Source organism: Bombina bombina, chromosome 4 (assembly GCF_027579735.1).
Source record: "Bombina bombina isolate aBomBom1 chromosome 4, aBomBom1.pri, whole genome shotgun sequence".
NCBI lineage: Eukaryota > Metazoa > Chordata > Amphibia > Anura > Bombinatoridae > Bombina > Bombina bombina.
In genome coordinates this window covers 442,347,467-442,372,663 of record NC_069502.1, presented here as the reverse complement: position 1 = coordinate 442,372,663, position 25,197 = coordinate 442,347,467, and the positions used below count along the sequence as shown (strand labels likewise).

The window sequence follows — 25,197 nt, the reverse complement described above, 5'->3', positions numbered from 1 at the left end:
ATTAAATAAATTACCTACAAATAACTACAATTAAATTAAATTAAATAAACTAACTAAAGTACAAAAAATAAAAAAAGCTAAGTTACAAAAAATAAAAAAAATAAGTTACAAACATTTAAAAAATATTACAACAATTTTAAGCTACTTACACCTAATCTAAGCCCCCTAATAAAATAACAAAGCCCCCCAAAATAAAAAAATTCCCTACCCTATTCTACATTAAAAAGTTACCAGCTCTATTACCTTACCAGCCCTTAAAAGGGCCTTTTGCGGGGTTTGCCCTAAAGAAAACAGCTCTTTTGCCTTAAAATAAAAATACAACCCCCCCAACATTAAAACCCACCACCCACATACCCCTAATCTAACCCAAACCCCCCTTAAATAAACCTAACACTACCCCCATCGATGGAACCGAAGAGGAGATCCGGAGCGGCAGAAGTCATCATCCAAGGGGCGCTGAAGAAGTCTTCCATCCGATGAAGTCATCATCCAGGCGGCGCTGAAGAGGTCTTGCATCCGATAGAAGTCTTCATCCAGGCGGCGTCTTCAATCTTCATCCATCCGGAGCGGAGCCATCTTCAGACAAGCCGACGCGGAGCCATCCTCTTCTTCCCGACGACTAACAACGAATGAAGGTTCCTTTAAGGGACGTCATCCAAGATGGTGTCCCTTCAATTTCCGATTGGCTGATAGGATTCTATCAGCCAATCGGAATTAAGGTAGGAAAAATCTGATTGGCTGATTGATAGGGGTTAATACATTTATTATAGTGGCGGCGGTGTAGGGGGGGCAGGATATGGGTTAATAGGTATAATGTTTGGTTGTTGTCCATCTGTACTGTGAAATGTCATCCTGTAAGTTGGTAAAAAACTTTGTTAAATCTGAGTAGATATCATTCATCCTGCTTCTTCTCTTAGCAATTGCATTATCAATAAACACTAGTGTCCCCATTCCATTGGCAGCCAAACATACGCATGCCACAACACTACCTCTATCAAATTTCACAGATGATCTGGTATGCTTCAGATCATGATCCATGTCTTCCCTTCTCCATATACTTCTCTTGCTATCATTTGGGTACTGGTTCTTAGCATCTTGTGTCCAGAAATCAGATATTGTTCCAGAAACGGGCAGGCTTTTTATATGTTTTTATATGTTTTCTGGCAAAGTCTTATCTGGCTTTCCTATTCTTGAGGCCTACCAATGGTTTGCACATTTTGGTAAACCAGTTGTATTTACTTTCATAAAGTCTTCTCTTGATTGTAGACTTTGACAATGATATGCTTACCTCACGGAGAGTGTTCTTGCCTTGGCTAGATGTTGTGATGGGGTTCATCTTCGCCAAGGAAATATTTTTTTTTCTTATTTTTCATAATTAATGTCTTTTGGGGCTGCTGAGCTCACCAGTGCTTTATTTATTTTTAAGAATGTACCAAACTGTTGATTTGGCCAGTCCTAATGTTTCTGCTATCTCTCTGATTGGTTTGTTTTGTTTTTTCAGAACATGTTTTTCTTTTTTTTCTTTTTCTTTTTTGGCCACAAGGACTACATTTATTACTATTATTTTTTGTACACGTGTACTTTATATATATATATATATATATATATTTTTTTTTTATATTGTTTTTCTTTGTTTCATTTCACTTTTTGCACAGTCATTTGTGCATATTCTATCATTTATAGTAATGTTTTAACATTTGTAATATTTGTTAATTTAGCATTCACATACTTGTTATTTAATGTGATCTGTTTTTTATGATCTCTGTTTTATTCATTGGTCATTGTCAGTCTGACTCACCTAGTCGACTAAGTCCTATATGCAGTAGCACATATTCCTCTATCCCATACCAGCAATTGTCTCTCATTTTTAGTTGTAGTAGTGTCGACCAGATACTACCGCTACCACACTAACTGTTTTTTAAGTTACTAAGTTATATAGTAACTATTTGCTTGTATAGCTGTTTGTCTTTTATTAATAAATATCTGTTTTTATATTTTTAACCTTGAACATATTTTTAACCTTGAACATCACCTTCCGCCTTTTCGGCGCTCCTGTATTTTGTTTTCCATTATAATTTACAGGCTCACCTTACATTTTTATTTTAAAAATACATATTTAACCATGTATTTTTTATATTTTTGTTTCCAAATGAAATGCCATAAATAAAATATAAATGATATTAACATTTTTCTGGTGATTTTTTTTTGTTTTGTTTATTTAATTTCTAGAACCTGGAGAAGTTGCAAACCTTACTGTATTCAACATCACCACCAGATCTGTGTCTCTAAGCTGGGAACCCCCTGAGGGAAATGTAAGTTCTTATCTGATCCAAATCCAGGGAAATTCAACATTTAATAAAACAGTGACATCTGCTTCTGGTACAATTGAAGATCTGACCCCTGGAAATTATTACACGTTCTTGGTCTCTGCTGTTGTTGGTGTTACTAATGTACAAGGGGAAAGTATCATCATATCCACCTACACAGGTGAGTGTCTTTGGAAGGCAACAATAAATCTTGTGTTTAATGGTGCTTGACATATTTAAAGGGACAGTTTAGTCCAAAATAAACTTTCATGATTAAGATAGGGCATGTAATTTTAACCAACTTTCCAATTTACTTATATGACAAATTTTGCTTTGTTCTCTTGGTATTCTTAGTTGAAAACTAAACCTAGGAGGTTCATATGCTAATTTCTTAGACCTTGAAGGCCGCCTCTTATCTGAATGTATTTTGACAGTTTTGCACCACTAGAGGGAGCTAGTTCATGTGTGTCTTATAGATAAAATTGTGCTCAGGCACATGTAGTTACCTAGGAGTCAGCACTGATTGGCTAAAATGCAAGTCTGTCCAAAGAACTGAAAGGGGGCAGTTTGCAGAATCTTAGATACAAGGTAATCACAGAGGTAAAAAGTGTATTAATATAACTGTGTTGGTTATGCAAAACTGGGGAATGGGTAATAAAGGGATTATCTATCTTTTAAAACAATAACAATTCTGGTGTACACTGTCCCTTTAATGATTATTATACAAAATAATTATTATAACATATATTGTTTTTTAACTTTATTTAAAAGATGTTCATTAAAAAAAAAAAAGATTAATAATAATAAATAAATAAATAAATAAAAATGTATTACCATTTGAAATTTGCTTGCACATAAAGGCTAGGTTGCGAGTGGAGCAGTACTTTATGCTCCCGCTCGTACGTTAACTTCGCTAGACAGTGGTTTTTTGCGCACATTGGGTAGTGTGCATATTACAAGTTGAAAGTAAACAGTTTTTGCATGAGCGTTAACCCAATGCATCCAGCAAAAGCGAAACTTCAAATATCGCAAACTCGTTAACTTATTCCTCCATAGACTTCGATAGTGTAGAAAAAAAAACCTCCCTTACACGTGTGCAAAACCGAATACATTTCCTCTACCCGAAAGAGATTTAAAAATACTCATATTCCCCTATATGAAGAACATTGAAATGTGGATTTTTTTTACAGTAAATACACAGTTCAATTTTTTTTTTGCATAAATATGATTTTTCATGTTTTCAGCTACTTGACTGCAACGGACTCCAATGTACTGTTATATATTTATATATAAATGCATATATATATATATATATATATATATATATATATGTATACATATCTATTTATGTGTATATGTAAATACATATACACACATATAAATACATAAATAAATAAATACGTACACACATATAAACACACACACACACACTGGGTGGAAAGCACTCAGTCGGATTTGTAAACAAAAATTACTTTATTGTATGAACGTTTTTGGGGTCTCCCCCGTCCTCAGATGCCAACAACAAACAATCGTTACTTACCCTCCACACCAAGTGAATCACTGCAGTGCCCCAGTCGAGCTACAGCGCATGCGCAAATGGAAGTACGGATGTCCACAGTGGCCAACCCTAGGTGCTGGACATTACGGTAGTAAATACAAGCAAGTATAGCAATCAGACATAAATACTAACCAGCCTATGCAATCATTACTATTATGATGTAACCCTAAATACAGAACATGTCTTAGAGTTAATACTTGTAATTGCTCCCTGTAAATACCTGTGTCCTATTCTTCAAGTCTAATACATAAACTGTTCATCCTACACTGACGGATACAGCTAATGTCCAGTGCCTAGGGTACTCTTGTCTCTAGCAACCTATCATGTGTAACAAGGAATAGCTATCATATGGGCTATAAGCTCTTTTAGAATCATATGCTAATCAATATACACGCTATATCAATAAAGTAATTTTTGTTTACAAGTCCGGCTGAGTGCTTTCCACCTTGGGACTTTTATACTATTGTTTTGAAAAGCACCCCAGTGGTTGGATCATGCCTAAGTGTGCTGGGCTCTTTTGGTATATATATATATATATATATATGTGTGTGTGTGTATATATAAATACATGTGTATATATCTATATCTATAGATATAGCTAATCCAGTAAAAGATCAGCACACACCAACCAATATGATAACCACCCGTTGCTCTACTTATGATTTCCAGCAGAGTTGGTTTATCTATCTATCTATCTATCTATCTATCTATCTATCTATCTATCTATCTATCTATCTATCTGTCTGTCTGTCTGTCTGTCTGTCTGTCTGTCTGTCTGTCTGTCTGTCTATCTATCTATCTATCTATCTATCTATCTATCTGTCTATCTATCCAGACATGTATATGTATGTAGCTCTATGTTAAAGCCCTTTGCAGGACTATTTTTTCTAACACCTGAGACCTCATATCTTTGAGCCCTTTAATATACAATATTTTTTTTAAAGTAATTTTTATTAGAAAAAGTTTTTATGATTGTAACAACACGTTTACTTTCAACTCGTAATACACAAGCTACCTCTGACGCCCACAAAGAGCCGCTATATACCCCTTTTCACTGGTGCACAACAATTAGTGTGCAATAGAGTGTACAATTTTAAACAATTTTCACATTTACTACTATTATATAATTTTCTTCATTTAGTTGGTATTCTTTTTTAAAAACATACCTAGGTAAGGTCGTGTAGACGCAATGCACTACTAGAAACTAGCTAAATATTGGTAGGCGCACATGTGTGCCTCCTGTCATTGGTTCACTGAAGGTTTTCAGCCAGTTCCCAGCGGTGCATCAATGCTCCTTCAACAAAGAATACCTAGAGAAATAAGCAAATTTGCTAGTAAAACTTGTCAGTATATTTATGAAAATCTTAGTAGTGCTCTCCAAATAATATATCAGCTTATGGCAGGGTTATAACACAATACAAATAATAATTATCCTTAAAAATAGAAACCCTTAACCAACATGCATCTACTAGAAACCATACAATTAATATAAACATCTGAATTCTTTTATTTAGTTAATATCCATGAACATTTTTGAAATATATTTGCAATATTAGAATATGACACAATATTATATGCACTTGAAACCAACTATTAAGATATGCTATCCTTCTTACAAAACCCAGAAAAATGTATCTTTAAAACCAACCTTTCATTCAGAGCTGCATTTAAAATATTACAATGAGACTAAAATCTTTCGCTTTTAACATCCAAGCAATACGATTCTAAACAGTGCTTATAAACAATAGGATAATATATATTATGCTAATTAACTGTAATTTATCCTAATACAATATTGATTTAAAACATCAGAACTATATTATTATATTTGCATAGATAAACAATTTAAGATTGGGATTATTTTAACAATACATAGGCTATGAAATGCTATCTTGAAATATAAACTTTTTCCTTAAATCTGCTTATTATAATTTAACTGTAGTAACTATGCATATAACTTATCTTACCAATAACTTTGTATACTTTACCAAATAAACCAGACGATATCCAGTTTCCAGTATTTCTCAATAGATCCAATTTCACCTCAGAATACCAAAAAGTATAATTTGCAGTCAATGAGTAGATCAGCTTAGCTTTGAGTAAATGGTATTTCGCGCCCAACAGGAACCAGTCACAAGTTTAGCTTAGCAGAAAATCTCCTCTCTCTCTCTTGCAATAACTTTATATGGGTTCTCCTCACCTGTTAAATTGGAAACGCCCAAAATGGAAACCTTGTCTCGGATTGGTTCTTTGCAACTGAACATGGATTGGTTTATTTGGTAAGGGTGTTGTCAAGGAAATGCATCCTTGCAACAACCAATCATCTCATGGTTGCAATTTTGCATCATGACACTAGGTGACAGCACAACACAGCAATACATGCAGCACTATTTCTAAACGTTTTACACTTAATTCAGTATTTCTATGAAATGGTTATTCATTTTATCATAATTTACTGCAACAACTATTCACAATGACCTAGATTTGGAGTTTGGCGGTAGCCGTGAAAACCAGCGTTAGAGGCTCCTAACGCTGGTTTTAGGCTACCGCCGGTATTTAGAGTCACTCAAAATAGGGTCTAACGCTCACTTTTCAGCCGCAACTTTTCCATACCGCAGATCCCCTTACGTCAATTGCGTATCCTATCTTTTCAATGGGATCTTCCTAACTCCGGTATTTAGAGTCGTTTCTGAAGTGAGCGTTAGACATCTAACGACAAAACTCCAGCCGCAGGAAAAAAGCCAGTAGTTAAGAGCTTTCTGGGCTAACGCCGGTTTATAAAGCTCTTAACTACTGTGCTCTAAACTACACTAACACCCATAAACTACCTATGTACCCCTAAACCGAGGTCCCCCCACATCACCGACACTCGATTAAATTTTTTTAACCCCTAATCTGCCGACCGCCACCTACGTTATACTTATGTACCCCTAATCTGCTGCCCCTAACACCGCCGACCCCTGTATTATATTTATTAACCCCTAATCTGCCCCCCACAACGTCGCCGCCAGCTACCTACACTTATTAACCCCTAATCTGCCGTCCGCACGCCGCCGCCAGCTACATTATCCCTATGTACCCCTAATCTGCTGCCCCTAACACCGCCGACCCCTGTATTATATTTATTAACCCCTAATCTGCCCCCCACAACGTCGCCGCCAGCTACCTACACTTATTAACCCCTAATCTGCCGAGCGGACCTGAGCGCTACTATAATAAAGTTATTAACCCCTAATCCGCCTCACTAACCCTATAATAAATAGTATTAACCCCTAATCTGCCCTCCCTAACATCGCCGACACCTAACTTCAATTATTAACCCCTAATCTGCCGACCGGAGCTCACCGCATTCTAATAAATGTATTAACCCCTAAAGCTAAGTCTAACCCTAACACTAACACCCCCCCTAAATTAAATATAATTTAAATCTAACTAAATAAATTAACTCTTATTAAGTAAATTATTCCTATTTAAAGCTAAATACTTACCTGTAAAATAAATCCTAATATAGCTACAATATAAATTATATTTATATGATAGCCATTTTAGGATTTATATTTATTTTACAGGTAACTTTGTATTTATTTTAACCAGGTACAATAGCTATTAAATAGTTAAGAACTATTTAATAGCTAAAATAGTTAAAATAATTAAAAATTTACCTGTAAAAGAAATCCTAAACTAAGTTACAATTAAAACTAACACTATACTATCAATAAATTAATTAAATAAACTACCTACAATTACCTACAATTAACATAACACTACACAATCAATAAATTAATTAAATACAATTGCTACAAATAAATACAATTAAATAAACTAGCTAAAGTACAAAAAATAAAAAAGAACTAAGTTACAAAAAATAAAAAAATATCTACAAACATAAGAAAAATATTACAACAATTTTAAACTAATTACACCTACTCTAAGCCCCCTAATAAAACAACAAAGCCCCCCAAAATAAAAAATGCCCTACCCTATTCTAAATTACTAAAGTTAAAAGCTCTTTTACCTTACCAGCCCTGAACAGGGCCCTTTGTGGGGCATGCCCCAAGAAGTTCAGCTCTTTTGCCTGTAAAAAAAACCCATACAATACCCCCCCAACATTACAACCCACCACCCACATACCCCTAATCTAACCCAAACCCCCCTTAAATAAACCTAACACTAAGCCCCTGAAGATCATCCTACCTTGTCTTCACCTCACCAGGTATCACCGATCCGTCCTGGCTCCAAAATCTTCATCCAACCCAAGCGGGGGTTGGCGATCCATCATCCGGTGCCTGAAGAGGTCCAGAAGAGGCTCCAAAGTCTTCATCCTATCCCGGAAGAAGAGGCGATCCGGACCGGCAACCATCTTGATCCAAGCGGCATCTTCTATCTTCATCCGATGACGACCGGCTCCATCCTGAAGACCTCCACCGCGGACCCATCTTCTTCCGGCGACGTCCAACTGCAGAATGACGGTTCCTTTAAGGGACGTCATCCAAGATGGCGTCCCTCGAATTCCGATTGGCTGATAGGATTCTATCAGCCAATCGGAGTTAAGGTAGGAATATTCTGATTGGCTGATGGAATCAGCCAATCAGAATCAAGTTCAATCCGATTGGCTGATCCAATCAGCCAATCAGATTGAGCTCGCATTCTATTGGCTGTTCCGATCAGCCAATAGAATGCGAGCTCAATCTGATTGAGGCACCGGATGATGGATCGCCAACCCCCGCTTGGGTTGGATAAAGATTTTGGAGCCAGGACGGATCGGTGATACCTGGTGAGGTGAAGACAAGGTAGGATGATCTTCAGGGGCTTAGTGTTAGGTTTATTTAAGGGGGGTTTGGGTTAGATTAGGGGTATGTGGGTGGTGGGTTGTAATGTTGGGGGGGGGGGGGGTTTGTATGTTTTTTTTTACAGGCAAAAGAGCTGAACTTCTTGGGGCATGCCCCGCAAAGGGCCCTGTTCAGGGCTGGTAAGGTAAAAGAGCTTTGAACTTTAGTCATTTAGAATAGGGTAGGGCATTTTTTTATTTTGGGGGGCTTTGTTATTTTATTAGGGGGCTTAGAGTAGGTGTAATTAGTTTAAAATTGTTGTAATATTTTTCTTATGTTTGTAAATATTTTTTTATTTTTTTGTAACTTAGTTCTTTTTTATTTTTTGTACTTTAGTTAGTTTATTTCATTGTAGTTATTTGTAGGTATTGTATTTAATTTATTTATTGATAGTGTAGTGTTAGGTTTAATTGTAGGTAATTGTAGGTATTTTATTTAATTAATTTATTGATAGTGTAGTGCTAGGTTTAATTGTAACTTAGGTTAGGATTTATTTTACAGGTAAATTTGTAATTATTTTAACTATTTTAGCTATTAAATAGTTATTAACTATTTAATAGCTATTGTACCTGGTTAAAATAAATACAAAGTTACCTGTAAAATAAATATAAATAATAAAATAGCTATAATATAATTATAATTTATATTGTAGCTATATTAGGGTTTATTTTACAGGTAAGTATTTAGCTTTAAATAGGAATAATTTATTTAATAAGAGTTAATTAATTTCGTTAGATTTAAATTATATTTAATTTAGGGGGGTGTTAGTATTAGGGTTAGACTTAGCTTTAGGGGTTAATACATTTATTAGAATAGCGGCGAGATTCGGTCGGCAGATTAGGGGTTAATAATTGAAGTTAGGTGTCGGCGATGTTAGGGAGGGCAGATTAGGGGTTAATACTATTTATGATAGGGTTAGTGAGGCGAATTAGGGGTTAATAACTTTATTATAATAGCGGTGCGGTCCGGTCGGCAGATTAGGGGTTAATAAGTGTAGGCAGGTGGAGGGGACGTTGTGGGGGGCAGATTAGGGGTTAATAAATATAATATAGGGGTCGGCGATGTTAGGGCAGCAGATTAGGGGTACATAGTGATAATGTAAGTAGCGGCGGTTTACGGAGCGGCAGATTAGGGGTTAATAATAATATGCAGGGGTCAGCGATAGCGGGGGCGGCAGATTAGGGGTTAATAAGTGTAAGGTTAGGGGTGTTTAGACTCGGGGTACATGTTAGAGTGTTAAGTGCAGACGTCGGAAGGGTTACCGCATAGCAAACAATGGGGCTGCGTTAGGAGCTGAACGCGGCTTTTTTGCAGGTGTTAGGTTTTTTTTCAGCTCAAACAGCCCCATTGTTTCCTATGGGAGAATCGTGCACGAGCACGTTTTTGAGGCTGGCCGCTTCCGTAAGCAACTCTGGTATCCAGAGTTGAAGCTGCGTTAAAAATGCTCTACGCTCCTTTTTTGGAGCCTAACGCAGCCTTTATGTGGACTCTCGATACCAGAGTTATTTTTATGGTGCGACCAGTAAAACGCGGGCGTTAGTTTTTCGGGTCGTTACCGACAAAACTCCAAATCTAGCCGAATATTTGTTTTGGATAAGTTATATCTTAATGAATTTTCTGATCATTTTGATATGAAACATCAAATATATCTAACATTATATTAAAATAATTTATATTTCATTTAGCCTAACAGAAAGTTTATATTTCATAGTCATATCACATCAAAGTAACTTCCATATATTCATCTCACTATATTTTAAGAGATGTATTTAAAACTTTATAAACATTTATTGCACATTCATATGATATGACTTATCTTATCCTATGTATCGTCCTGTGTGTGTCACCTTTTTGGCTTTGTCTGGAAAAATAGGAAAACATGTTATATATACATGTAATTCAAATATGGTATTATTAAAATGGTTATTTAATCTATACTAATTTTGAATTTATTTCCAATATAAATATCCCATGCAGATCTGAAATTATATGCCTGAAAAATGCAAACAATATAGAGGTTATTAAAAATTTTAGACTGACTAAATATTTATCTCCCAAGCTTAGCAAATATCCATGTAATAATAGAGAATTAGACAGTTTCCAAAATTTCTATATTTAATACATTCTGGGGCATGCATTCAGGGATGATAATTTGCTGTATGTTCAGTAAATCTCAAAGTCACACCTTAACATGTGTCTTTGAGATTCCAGTAAGCCAATTTCCATCTCATCAAGCTTCAAAGAAGATTCCAGACGCCCCGTCTTTTACTCACCACATGGGGTCATTTTGTACCTGAGAGTAATGTTGATATTCTCACCAAACATGTCATTTTAAACTAGACTAACAGGCAGTGTTGTAAGAGGGTAGGAGATTTTATCTCACATTCCCAAGCAATCACACATATGGTTTCTGAAATTGTTTTACATTTTAATTAAACCAAATGCTCTATTGTTCTCACTTTAGCTAGGAATGTCTCTTTTAAAGTAATCTTTATGAGTTTCCTGTGTAATTGAAAAAGTGGGGGAGAATCAAACGTGTTTGAAGTCAGTTCTTCTGAATGAGATGAGTCATTTTTTTTTTACTGACCAGCAAAATATCTGTTTAAAGATATATATTTATTAATCTTGAAATATATGATTAAAATATATAGTTATTAACCTTACATATACCTTGACATACTAAATTGGAATGTGCGCCCGGTTTTTAAAAATCCTCTTAAAAACAGGGGCACTTTCATTCATCAAACTTTACATTTCACTTGTTTTATTAAAATTCTTACCTTTTATTCTTGAAAGCCGCTCCAGCTCTTCCCCCGCCTGTCGCAAATCTCTTCATATAACAAATCCGGCTTCCTCCATTCACGGCTTGGCCTCAGGCAATGCTTGCTCTGGGGGGATGCCGTGATTGGAGGAAGTCAGATTCATCATTGCTGACGTATGAAGATTCTTGCGATAGCCGGTGGAAGCGCAGGACGGCTTTCAAGAATAAAAGGTAAGTATTTTAACAAAGCGAGTGAAATGTAAAGTTTCATGTATTAAAGTGCCCCTGTTTTTAATAGTTTTTTTTTAAAAACCGGGCACACAGTCCTCAATTCACTTTAAATCATGAAAGAAAAAATTTAATTTTCATGTCCATTTAAGTTAATATATATCTAATAGTATTATTATGAACATTAATAAGCTTATTCTATTATCTTTTCTTGAAGAACCTGGTGAAGTCAAGAACCTAACCACATTCAACATCGCTACCAGATCTGTGTCTCTGATCTGGGAACCACCTGAAGGAAATGTAAGCTCTTATCTAATCCAAATCCAGGGAAATGTAACATTCAGCAAGACTGTGGCTTCAGCTTTATTTACAATTGGAGATCTAACGCCTGGGAGTTATTACACATTCTTAGTCTCTGCTCTTGTTGGTGAAGATAATATACAGGGGAAGAACAAATACATATCTACATATACAGGTGAGATCATTTTTTTTTAAGGTTTAAGAAAGTACTAATTACATTAATGCATATTCAAAACTGGTACAAAAAAGAAACATCAATAATTACTTTAATCTATGAGAATAGACTTTGCATTTGCAGAACATTTCAGGGGATTGCTAGGATTCCTGAAATGTTGTTCCACAGTGGTATCTCTGCACAAGATTAAATTTGTTGTAACTACTTGAAAAACATACTTATTTATGATGTTTTTTGGAGACAGTGGCCTAGATTTGGAGTTTGGCGGTAGCCGTGAAAACCAGCGTTAGAGGCTCCTAACGCTGGTTTTTGGCTACCTCCGGTATTTGGAGTCACTCAAAAAAGGGTCTAACGCTCACTTTTCAGCCGCGACTTTTCCATACCGCAGATCCCCTTACGTAAATTGCGTATCCTATCTTTTCAATGGGATTTTTCTAACTCCGGTATTTAGAGATGTGGCTGAAGTGAGCGTTAGAAATCTAACGACAAAACTCCAGTCGCAGAAAAAAGTCAGTAGTTAAGAGCTTTCTGGGCTAACGCCGGTTCATAAAGCTCTTAACTACTGTACTCTAAAGTACACTAACACCCATAAACTACCTATGTACCCCTAAACCGAGGTCCCCCCACATCGCCGCAACTCGATTACATTTTTTTAACCCCTAATCTGCCGACCGCCACCTACGTTATCCTTATGTACCCCTAATCTGCTGCCCCTAACACCGCCGACCCCTATATTATATTTATTAACCCCTAATCTGCCCCCCACAACGTCGCCGCCAGCTACCTACACTTATTAACCCCTAATCTGCCGTCCGCACGCCGCCGCCAGCTACATTATCCCTATGTACCCCTAATCTGCTGCCCTAACATCGCCGACCCCTATATTATATTTATTAACCCCTAACCTGCCCCCCACAACGTCGCCGCCACCTACCTACAATAATTAACCCCTAATCTGCTGACCGCAAAGAGCCGCCAGCTACATTATAGCTATGTACCCCTAATCTGCTGCCCCTAACACCGCCGACCCCTATATTATATTTATTAACCCCTAACCTGCCCTCCCTAACATCGCCGACACCTAACTTAAATTATTAACCCCTAATCTGCCGACCGAATCTCGCCGCTATTCTAATAAATGTATTAACCCCTAAAGCTAAGTCTAACCCTAACACTAACACCCCCCTAAATTAAATATAATTTTAATCTAACGAAATTAATTAACTCTTATTAAATAAATTATTCCTATTTAAAGCTAAATACTTACCTGTAAAATAAACCCTAATATAGCTACAATATAAATTATAATTATATTATAGCTATTTTATTATTTATATTTATTTTACAGGTAACTTTGTATTTATTTTAACCAGGTACAATAGCTATTAAATAGTTAATAACTATTTAATAGCTAAAATAGTTAAAATAATTACAAATTTACCTGTAAAATAAATCCTAACCTAAGTTACAATTAAACCTAACACTACACTATCAATAAATTAATTAAATAAAATACCTACAATTACCTACAATTAAACCTAACACTACACTATCAATAAATAAATTAAATACAATACCTACAAATAACTACAATGAAATAAACTAACTAAAGTACAAAAAATAAAAAAGAACTAAGTTACAAAAAAATAAAAAAATATTTACAAACATAAGAAAAATATTACAACAATTTTAAACTAATTACACCTACTCTAAGCCCCCTAATAAAATAACAAAGCCCCCCAAAATAAAAAAATGCCCTACCCTATTCTAAATGACTAAAGTTCAAAGCTCTTTTACCTTACCAGCCCTGAACAGGGCCCTTTGCGGGGCATGCCCCAAGAAGTTCAGCTCTTTTGCCTGTAAAAAAAAACATACAATACCCCCCCCCCCCCAACATTACAACCCACCACCCACATACCCCTAATCTAACCCAAACCCCCCTTAAATAAACCTAACACTAAGCCCCTGAAGATCATCCTACCTTGTCTTCACCATACCAGGTTCACCGATCCGTCCTGGCTCCAAAATCTTCATCCAACCCAAGCGGGGGCTGGCGATCCATCTTCCGGCGGCTGAAGAGGTCCAGAAGAGGCTCCAAAGTCTTCATCCTATCCGGGAAGAAGAGTAGATCCGGACCGGCAACCATCATCTTCCAAGCGGCATCTTCTATCTTCATCCGATGAGGACCGGCTCCATCCTGAAGACCTCCACCGCAGACCCATCTTCATCCGGCGACGTCCAACTGAAGAATGACGGTTCCTTTAAGGGATGTCATCCAAGATGGCGTCCCTCGAATTTGGAACAGCCAATAGAATGCGAGCTCAATCTGATTGGCTGATTGGATCAGCCAATCGTATTGAACTTGATTCTGATTGGCTGATTCCATCAGCCAATCAGAATATTCCTACCTTAATTCCGATTGGCTGATAGAATCCTATCAGCCAATCGGAATTTGAGGGACGCCATTGGTATCGAGAGTTGAAGCTGCGTTAAATATGCTCTACGCTCCTTTTTTGGAGACTAACGCAGCCTTTATGTGGACTCTCAATACCAGAGTTATTTTATGGTGCGGCCAGAAAAAAGCCGGCGTTAGCTACGCAGGTCCTTACCGACAAAACTCTAAATCTAGCTGAGTGGGTCTCTAAAAGAAAAAAATGTTGTGTATCAATTGATCAATTGTTCTACGAGTGCAATTTTATCACAGTCAACAGAGATGAAATGAGAGTTCTACAACCTTAACAAATATCTTTTTTAAGGCATGAGTACTAAGCAAGCAATAAGTATCTAATGTTAATTTCTACTAATAACTACATTTACAATGTTTCATTTTGGTATAGATTTTTATTTTACGGTTCAGAATGATTTTTGTCAGTATTTTTGAGTCGTGTCTGGGTGGAGTATTTCAGAAACCCACCATTTAACATAAGCATTGACATAAAGCACAGTAACACAAAATTGTATTTTATATTTCTGAAATTCATAATTGAGTTACATAATTTATTTTCCCTGGTATGTATTTCTTTTAGTTCTAGAACATTGCAAAGTAAAAGCATAATAATAATAAAAAGTAAATAAAATGAAATTGCATCACCACTAGTCTGTTTTCTTTCAGAACCTGAAAAAGTCAGGAACCTGAACACATTCAATATCACTACCAGATCTGTATCTCTAAGCTGGGGAGCACCTGAGGGAAATGCAAGTTCTTATCTAATCCAAATCCAGGGAAATTCAACATTCAGTAAATATGTGACTTCACTCTCTGCTTCAGTTGATGATCTGACACCTGGGAATTATTACACATTCCTGGTCTCAGTCCTTGTTGGCGAAAAGAATATACAGGGGGGAAGCAGTGATATTTCTAGCTACACAAGTAAGTGTCCTTAGGAAGGGACAACAAGCCATCACTGATTATTGATAAAGTAAATGTTAAGATATAAGGGGTCAGATTACGAGTGGAGCGCAAAATTGTGCTTTCGAGAGTGAGATATTTGTGCTCCACTCAGTAATACCAGCACAAGCAAATATGCACTGGTATTACAAGAATAGCACAATGTGAACGTGACCATAAGATACAATGGGAGCCTTGTTCTGAAGCCATCAGACATGGCACAGAACCTAGTGCAGCGAATGGGGTAAGTCGCTCAGCGATGGGCAGTACATTTTAAATATATAAGTATATGAATATATAGATATACTGTATATTTATGTGTTCATATGTATATATAGACCAGACCGCAATGTAAATTTCAGTGCCGTTTTTTTTCTAACACCCGCTCACTTTAAACCCTAAAAACTGCTTTGTGCAGTTATTTTTATTTTAAAAAAGCTATTTTTTTTTTAAATTTAAAACAATACACTTAAATTTGGGGGCAATTAGGGAACATTTCAAAAATCAACCAGAAATCTGATTTATGGTTAATTTTTACAGTGCTAATTGCTACCGCAATCTCGCGGTAGCATTAACCAGCAACTTATCTGATCCAAATCCAGGGTTATTTATTAGCTCCACTTGTAATCTTGCCCAAAATGTTGGAGTTATTTTTAAACATTTCAGATTTAAACATATATTCCATGATTTGAACTTAATTTATGTTTCATAAATGTTCAACAGTATTATTATAACCACCTATTAGGGGTTAATTGCAGGTGTTTGAGCTTGTTGGGCTTACTGCCGTATTATTAGTTTAAAGAAAACGCTTGAGAAAAATAGCGATTTATCCTAGAATGATTACTGCATCCTCAAATACATAAACTGTGTACATTTTTAAATCTAACAAATAAAACATTGACTTTTATATTTCATTAGAAAACGTGAAATACCACAGTCAATTGCGTTAACTTGTGCGCTTATTATAAGTTGAAAGTAAACTCAACCTGAGTTACAATTACACCTAACACTACACTATAATTAAATTAATTCCCTAAATTAACTACAATTAAATAATACTAAATTACAAATAGCCCTTAAAGGGGCTTTTTGCGGGGCATTGCCCCAAAGTAATCAGCTCTTTTACCTGTAAAAAAAAGTACAATACCCCCCCCCCAACATTGAAACCCACCACCCACACACCCAAACCTACTCTAAAACCCACCCAATACCCCCTTAATAAAACCTAACACTAACCCCTTGAAGATCACCCTACCTTGAGAAGTCTTCACCCAACCGGGCCGAAGTTCTCAACGAAGCCGGGTGAAGTGGTCCTCCAGACGGGCAGAAGTCTTCATCCAAGCCAGGCAGAAGAGGTCCTCCAGACGGGCAGAAGTCTTCATCCAGACAACATCTTCTATCTTCATCCATCCGACGCGGAGCGGGTCCATCTTCAAGACATCCGACGCAGAGCATCCTCTTCATCCGGAGTCTTCTTACTAAATGACGGTACCTTTAAGTGACGTCATCCAAGATGGCGTCCCTTCAATTCCAATTGGCTGATAGAATTCTATCAGCCAATCGGAATTAAGGTAGAAAAAATCCTATTGACTGATGCAATCAGCCAATAGGATTGAAGTTTAATCCTATTGGCTGATCCAATCAGCTAATAGGATTGAGTTTGCATTCTATTGGCTGTTCCAATCAGCCAATAGAATGTGAGCTCAATCCTATTGGCTGATTGCATCAACCAATAGGATTTTTTCTACCTTAATTCCGATTGGCTGATAAAATTCTATCAGCCAATCGGAATTGAAGGGACGCCATCTTGGATGACGTCACTTAAAGGAACCATCATTTAGTAAGAAGACTTTGATGGAAGAGGATGCTCCGCGTCGGATATCTTGAAGATTGACCTGCTCCGCTCCGGATGGATGAAGATAAAAGATGCCGTCTGGATGAAGACTTTTGCCTGTCTGGAGGACCTCTTCTGCCCGGCTTGGATGAGGACTTTTGCCCATCTAGAGGACCACTCGCCCAGCTTCGGTAAGGACTTCAGCCCGGTTGGGGGAAGACTTCTCAAGGTAGGGTGATCTTCAAGGGGTTAGTGTTAGGTTTTATTAAGGGAGTATTGGGTGGGTTTTATAGTAGAGTTGGGTGTGTGGGTGGGGGGTTTTAATGTTGGGGGGTATTGTACTTTTTTTACAGGTAAAAGAGCTGATTACTTTGGGGCAATGCCCAGCAAAAAGCCCTTTTAAGGGCTATTTGTAATTTAGTATAGGGTAGGGCTTTATATTATTTTGGGGGGCTTTTTTATTTTATTAGGGGGATTAGATTAGGTGTAATTAGTTTAAAAAAATTGTAATTATTTTATTATTTTCTGTAATTTAGTGTGTTTTTTTTTCTCGTAATTTAGATAATTTTATTTAATTGTATTTAATTGTAGTTAATTTAGAGAATTAATTTAATTATAGTGTAGTGTTAAGTGTAATTGTAACTCAGGTTAGGTTTTATTTTACAGGTAAATTTGTATTTATTTTAACTAGGTAGCTATTAAATAGTTCATAACTATTTAATAACTATTGTACCTAGTTAAAATAAATACAAAGTTGCCTGTAAAATAATAATAAAACCTAAGCTAGCTACAATGTAACTATTAGTTATATTGTAGCTAGCTTAGGGTTTATTTTATAGGTAAGTATTTAGTTTTAAATATTTATAATTTAGTTAATGATAGTAATTTTATTTAGATTTATTTAAATTATATTTAATTAGGGGGGTGTTAGGGTTAGGGTTAGACTTAGGTTTAGGGGTTAATACAGTTAATATAGTGGCTGCGACGTTGGGGGCGGCAGATTAGGGGTTAATAAATGTAGGTAGGTGGCGGCGATGTTAGGGACAGCAGATTAGGAGATAATAAAATTCAACTAGTGTTTGCGAGGCGGGAGTGCAACGTTTTAGGGGTTAATATATTTATTAAAGTGGCGGCGATGTCCGGTTCAGCAGATTAGGGGTTTAAAATTTTATTTAACTGTTTGCGATGTGGGGGGTCCTCGGTTTAGGGGTTAATAGGTAGTTTATGGGTGTTAGAGTAATTTTTAGCATTTTAGTTAAGAGTTTTATACTACGGCATTAGCCCATAAAACTCTTAACTACTGACTTTAAAATGCGTTAGGGATCTTGGAGGTAGAGGGTGTACCGCTCACTTTTAGGAAGACTTGTAATACCGGCATTAGGAAAATCCCATTGAAAATATAGAATACGCAATTGACGTACGTGGATTTGCGATATTTTAGAGTCGAGCAAAAAAAGTGAGCGGTACACCTGTACCTGCAAGACTCGTAATACCAGCGGGCGTTAAAAAGCAACGCTGGGACCTCTCAACGCTGCTTTTTAACCCTAACGCAAAACACCTAATCTAGCAGTCAGTATTTAATAATGTATTTTACTGTGTATGTACTGTAAATATTTTACAATCCAATGTTCTTCCTATCTGTATATACACACCCATATATATATATATATATATATATATATATAAAAATATCTATCTATATATATATATATATGTATAGATATATATTATACAAAAAATACAACAGATATAAATATTTAAAAATAAATAGAAATGTTCTTTTATGTGAAGAACATTGGAATGTAAAATAACTACATTCGGGTTAGCGCAGTTGGCCCAATGCATGTTGAGTTAGCGTGCAAGCTATAAGTAAGGGTTTTTTCAGTTTGCCGACTCCATTGAAGTCTATGGGGAGAAGAAGTTTATGAATTTTTGATATCTGAAGTTAGAGCGGTGGCTTTTGCTCAAGCATAAACCATTTACTTTCAACTTGTAATAAGCGCTAACCTATGCACATTAAAAGTTTACTTCTGGCGGTGATTGTGCACGCTAAATAGCATGCCACTTGTAATCTGGCCCATTTTTATTGATATGAACTCACCAAAAGTAATTGAAACATATATTAAGTGTCCAACTACAAATAGTCATTTATTATTAATATAATATATGTTAACTTAAAGGGACAGTCTACGCCAAAAATAGACTTACTTTATTGGAATCCTTGCCCCTGATTAGCCAGTAGTACACTATCCCTGGGATCAGTAATTTTTTCCATGCAGTTAAAATTGAGTACGTTTTCCAGCACTGACCATTTTGAAATTACCGCCGGACTACTCCTACCTGCTTCATAATCATGGTGGTTCTACATGAACACTCCCATGCGAAAATGAGACTTTTTGCTGGGTTCTGTAAATAAAAAAGCTGTGACTTAATTTGCACACACTGTGCATGTGCTACTCACCGTGCACTAGCAAGAATTGTATACGACACGCTGCCAATTCGCATCCACAAACCATCCAATATAAAACATCCAATATAAAAGCTCTTTTATTTTAGATAAAAATTCTAGGTTTTACTGTCCCTTTAAATTACCCTTAAAGGAACAATCTAGACTAAAATAAACTTTCATGATTCAGATAGAGCATGTAATTTTAAACAATTTTCCAATTTACTTTTATCACCAATTTTGCGTTGTTCTCTTGGTATTCTTAGTTGAAAGCTTAACCTAGGAGGTTCATATGCTAATTTCTTAAACCTTGAAGGCCACCTCTTTTCAGAATGAATTTTAACAAATTTTCACCACTAGAGGGTGTTAGTTCATGTGTTTCATATAGATAACACTGTGCTCGTGAACGTGAAGTTATCTGGGAGCAGGCACTAATCGGCTAAACTGCACGTCTGTCAAAAGAACTGAAATAAAGGGGCAGTTTGCAGAGGCTTAGATACAAGATAATCACAGAGGTTAAAAGTATATTAATATAACTGTGTTGGTTATGCAAAACTGGGGAATGGGTAATAAAGGGATTATCTATCTTTTAAAACAATAACAATTCTGGTGTAGACTGTCCCTTTAACCTCATATCAATTCTGAATGTATTTATTTTTAACTAAGCCCTTCCTTTTAGATATTTGTTTCTTTATCAAATTGTGCTATGTTTTTATTGTGATATATGTGATCATGATATCAATAATGTGAATGTTCTTTTTTTAAATACTTTAATATTTAGTTAGAAACATTTCTTTTATCATAGTTTATTGTAACTAAAGTCTTTGCTTTAGCTCTTTTTACCTACATTTGAAGGTTATTTGCAGTTTAATAATATTTACTTATACTAAAAGTGAAAACTATTGGAATATTATTTTATTTAAAATTCTGTTTTATGTAAAAAGAGTGTAAACAGTAAGATATGACAAATGTTTTAGGTTTATTAACCTTTTCTATAGCATATTATATTCCTATTCTATTTTAGATCCAGGTGTAATCAAGAACCTGATCAAATTCAACATTACCACCAGATCTGTATCTCTGAGCTGGGAGCCACCTACAGGAAACGCACGTTCTTATCTGATCCAAATCCAGGAAAATTCAACATTTAGTAAAATTGTCACTTCACCTTCTGTTACCATTGAAGATCTGACACCTGGGAATTATTATACATTCCTGGTCTCTGCTCTTGTTGGTGACAGTAACATACAAGGAGAGAGCAGTGCTATATCAACATACACAAGTGAGTAGCTTAACTTTTTAAATATTTTTGACATGAATATTTAGATTTTAAAATATCTAAATCCAAAATAAACTAAAATTTATTTTAAATGAACTATATTATCAATTCAAAATCATAATCAAAGAAACTAAAACAGAAGAATAGCAGTATTATTATTACTGTGTTGGCAATGATATAAATAAAACAAAGCATGTGAATTTTATTTCAGATTCTAGAATTTACAGTCTAGAATGCTCATTGTCGTTTATTGGGTAGTGGAAATGAAAAACACAGACATGAACAATTGTAAAAAACAATCTGATAAAAAAATAATCTGTTTATTTTGATAGATCATTTTTTTTAATTATTCTGCACTCATCTTATGCATTTCATTTATGCAAAGGGTTAAACACATACGCAAACTCAAACACTTGAATACAAATCAAGGCCCAGACCAGGACACTAAAAACAAATGAAATATGTTAACTGTAAAAGAACAGTCCAACAAAGAACCATACACGTGAATGATTTATTACATTTAAACCTCAAAGCACTTTGGCCAGTAAGCAACTCAAATGCCCCATATGTACATTATCTTCCAATCACCACCAGCTCATTCCTAATATGAAGTGGCCAGTGAACATGCTAGATATATAGCTCTGACTATGGGGCCGAATTATTGCTAGCAGGGGGTGTCAATCAGCCCAATCGTATGAGATTGGGTGGATTGATGTCCACAACCTCAGAGGCGGCGGACCAGTTAAGGAGCAGCTGTCTTAAGACCGTTGCTTCATAACTGCTGTTTCCGGCGAGCCTAAAGGCTCAAGCGGAAACGGGGGCATCAGGGGCCATTTGGCCCTTGCTAATTGATGGGGTTTGACATTTAAGTTTCAATCTGTTAAATCATATTTACTCAAAGTTATTTCACCCCCTTATAAATAAATATTTTTTTAATTTTTTTTATAACTTTGCCCTCAGTTTTCAAATGTTTTTTTATATCTATTATAAGATATTTTACCCCCTTTTTGGGCTATTTTTGCATAACATATATTGACTGCATTCATCTTTTTGGGCTATACATCTCACTTCATATTTTAAAAACAATGATCACATGTTTCATTAAAAAGTTAAGCTAATGAACAAACAGTGCTTTTAGTCTATGAAGCGGGATCACAAATGAAATATGATCATCTAAACGTTTGTTCTTGATTACAATTGTTTGTTTACATGCTATGCAAAATGTTAAATACATTTTCTTTTAAAATGATATAAAAGGGATAGCTGCAAGTCATGAATTGTGCTTATCAAGAGGCTCTAACAAATACTAATTGGCTACTTAGCAAATCATAGATATCCGCACTCAATAACCTTTTCTCAAATAGTATCATCATAGCAGTAAGCATAAAATAGCTCAGAAAAAGTATACAAATGTATTGAAAGTTATTAAAACTAGTCAATTGAGGAAAATGTAAACCACAAGGGAAATACAGCTGGTTCAATGCATATGTGTTTCATGTGACAAGCCACTTGTTCACTGCTAACTTTGTCACTCACATCTTGCAAACATACTGTATATATACAGTATATATATATTATGTGTGTGTGTGCATGCACAGAATATTAATAAACCATATTAGATATTTCTATACATCACCTGATATAATTATTTCTATATTCAGTCCTATGTAACTAGAGAGAATATCCTTTGCAACTTTGATATTTTTAGTTCCAGGACAAAATCAATAGATTGAATCTCTACCAAATTCAAATCTGCAGCGTGAAAAAGTATCTGGCTACTGGAGTTTGTACATCAGGATTTTCAATATTGCTAATATGCTCAGACAATCTAAAGCTCAGTGACCTTTTAGTACAACCTACATATTGTTTCTGGCACCCACTACATGCCAAAATATATATTACATGTGTACTCCCACAATTCAATGGATATCCAATATCATATTTTTCCTGTGTGGGTAGACCTGAAAGAGTTGCCACATAAAACATATTCACAGGTCTTACATCTGGAGACTCCACATTTATAAAATAATTTTCTTCTAGATAACCATGATGTCTTATTTATAGATAGTAATAATGATGGTGACAACAAATTACATAAAGCCATGGATCTCTTAGAAATAAATTGAAACCCATTATCCACAATTTGCTTAAAATAGGGAGGCATTCACATATAATGTTGCAAACCTTATGCTCCTCTGCACTATATGTAGTAATAAACCTAAGTTGATTAGGAATGTTTTTCAACCCCCATCTTCTATTGTATTAAAGTAAATCCACTTTATAGATACTATCAACCTGTGCCTTTACCTGATTTAAATGCTTTCTCTGATAATCCTGAGTTTCCAATCTCTCAATTAGGTCTAAAGCCTGTTCTTCATAAACTAATGTATAAGACCATATTCTCTTAGTTCTTAAAAACGGAATTGCATTTAACACATGTGTTGGATGGCAAGATGAACTTTTCAATATAGTGTTACCCGCTGCTGGTTTACGTAAAAAAAATTGAAATTATCCTATTGGCCTTAAAATCTTCCTTTAATTCTACATCAAGAAACTGAATAAATTGAGCACTCTGCTAACCAGAAAACCTCAACTTAATCTTATTATCATTTAAATAGTCAAAAACGTTTGCAGATTGACTGTCACTATCCCATACAAAAAAGGTCATCTATATAGTGTCCAAAGAATACTATTTGAGACTTGACTTGAAGACATTTCTATGTCTATAAACATGGCACAGCTCCCACCAACTCATACATAGGTTGGTGTATTAGGGGGCAAATTTAGCCCCCATTGCTGTGCGTTTCTGGAGAATTTGCCCTCAAATTGGAAAAAATTGTGTGTAATAAATAATTAGAAAAATGAGTAATAAAGAAATCAGTTGCCTCCAATCCCAACTCATGTGGGATGGCTGTGTATAAAGAAGTCACATCTACAATCATAAACCTATTCAAAGATTTCCACTCTATGCCATCAATTGATTAAAAAAATTATGTATTGTCCTGAATGTAACTAATTACATTAAAAAAAAGTGGCTGCAAAAATGTATCATCCATGAAATCAATTAATTTAAAGAACCGATGCCAGCCACAATAGGTTGAATAGGTTGCTGAGTTACATGCATAAGTCATTTTTGTAAAAAATTAAATATAGGAGTAATCAGATGTTTAGGAACTCACTACTTATAACTCCCTGTTTTTGTCCATATGAAACCAACTCAACCAAAAGATATTTATAAACTGTAGCAGGATTGAAATCTATGGGCTGTTAAAAATCACTGTCTCTTAATTGTCTCATGGACTCAAATATGCAATAGGACTAGACATGCGCATTCAGAGGTTTCAGATAGCTTCAAATGTATACTTGTGAAGCAGCAACACACTAAAATCTGGATTTGCACAGATTTTAGTGTGTTGCTGTTTCTCAAGTATAAAATATGAATGAAGCGCTGCCTTCTTCCACATTTGGAGGTATCCAAAACCTCTAAATGCACACATCTAAATAGGACCTGTCCATAATTACTTTGTTTCCACCCTTGTCTGAGGACTTTATACAATGTCCCTGTTGTTTTTTCAAATTCTGTAATGCCCTATACTGCAATGAATTAAAATTATCATGATGAAATCTAACTTTTCTATTAAAACCAAATTGGTTTTTTTTTTATTATTATTTTAACAAATAAAAAACACCAATGGATTTTGAACTATTCTGCTTCAAAGTTTAACACCATAAATATTTTACAAGAATGTCAAGAATATAATTTATGTTCTTTGCTTCATGTCTAGAACCTGGAGTGGTCAAGAACCTTGTTGTATTTAACATCACCACCAAATCTGTGTCTCTGAGCTGGGAACCACCTGAAGGAAACTCAAGTTCTTTTCTGTCCCAAATCCAAGGAAATGCAACTTATAATAAAACTGTGATTTTTTCTTCTGTTACAATTGAAGACTTGACTCCAGGGAATTATTACACATTTCTCATCTCTGCTCTTGTTGGTGAAGATAAAATACAAGGGGGGAGCAGTTATATATCTACCTACACAAGTAAGTAGCTTTAGGAAGATACAAGATGATTGTTTATAAAACTTGCTTGT

General features: G+C 35.5%; 1 protein-coding gene across 1 annotated transcript in view; it reads left to right on the top strand.

Annotated features, from left to right (window-relative positions):
- Positions 1–25,197, top strand: part of LOC128656400 (titin-like) — a 491,015-nt gene that overhangs the window by 69,121 nt on the left and 396,697 nt on the right. Inside the window, exons 9-13 of the mRNA XM_053710280.1 lie at positions 2,230–2,487; positions 11,900–12,157; positions 15,270–15,527; positions 20,850–21,107; positions 24,890–25,147. Of these exons, the coding sequence (XP_053566255.1) occupies positions 2,230–2,487; positions 11,900–12,157; positions 15,270–15,527; positions 20,850–21,107; positions 24,890–25,147 (1,290 nt within the window). The remainder of the gene's footprint in view (positions 1–2,229; positions 2,488–11,899; positions 12,158–15,269; positions 15,528–20,849; positions 21,108–24,889; positions 25,148–25,197) is intronic.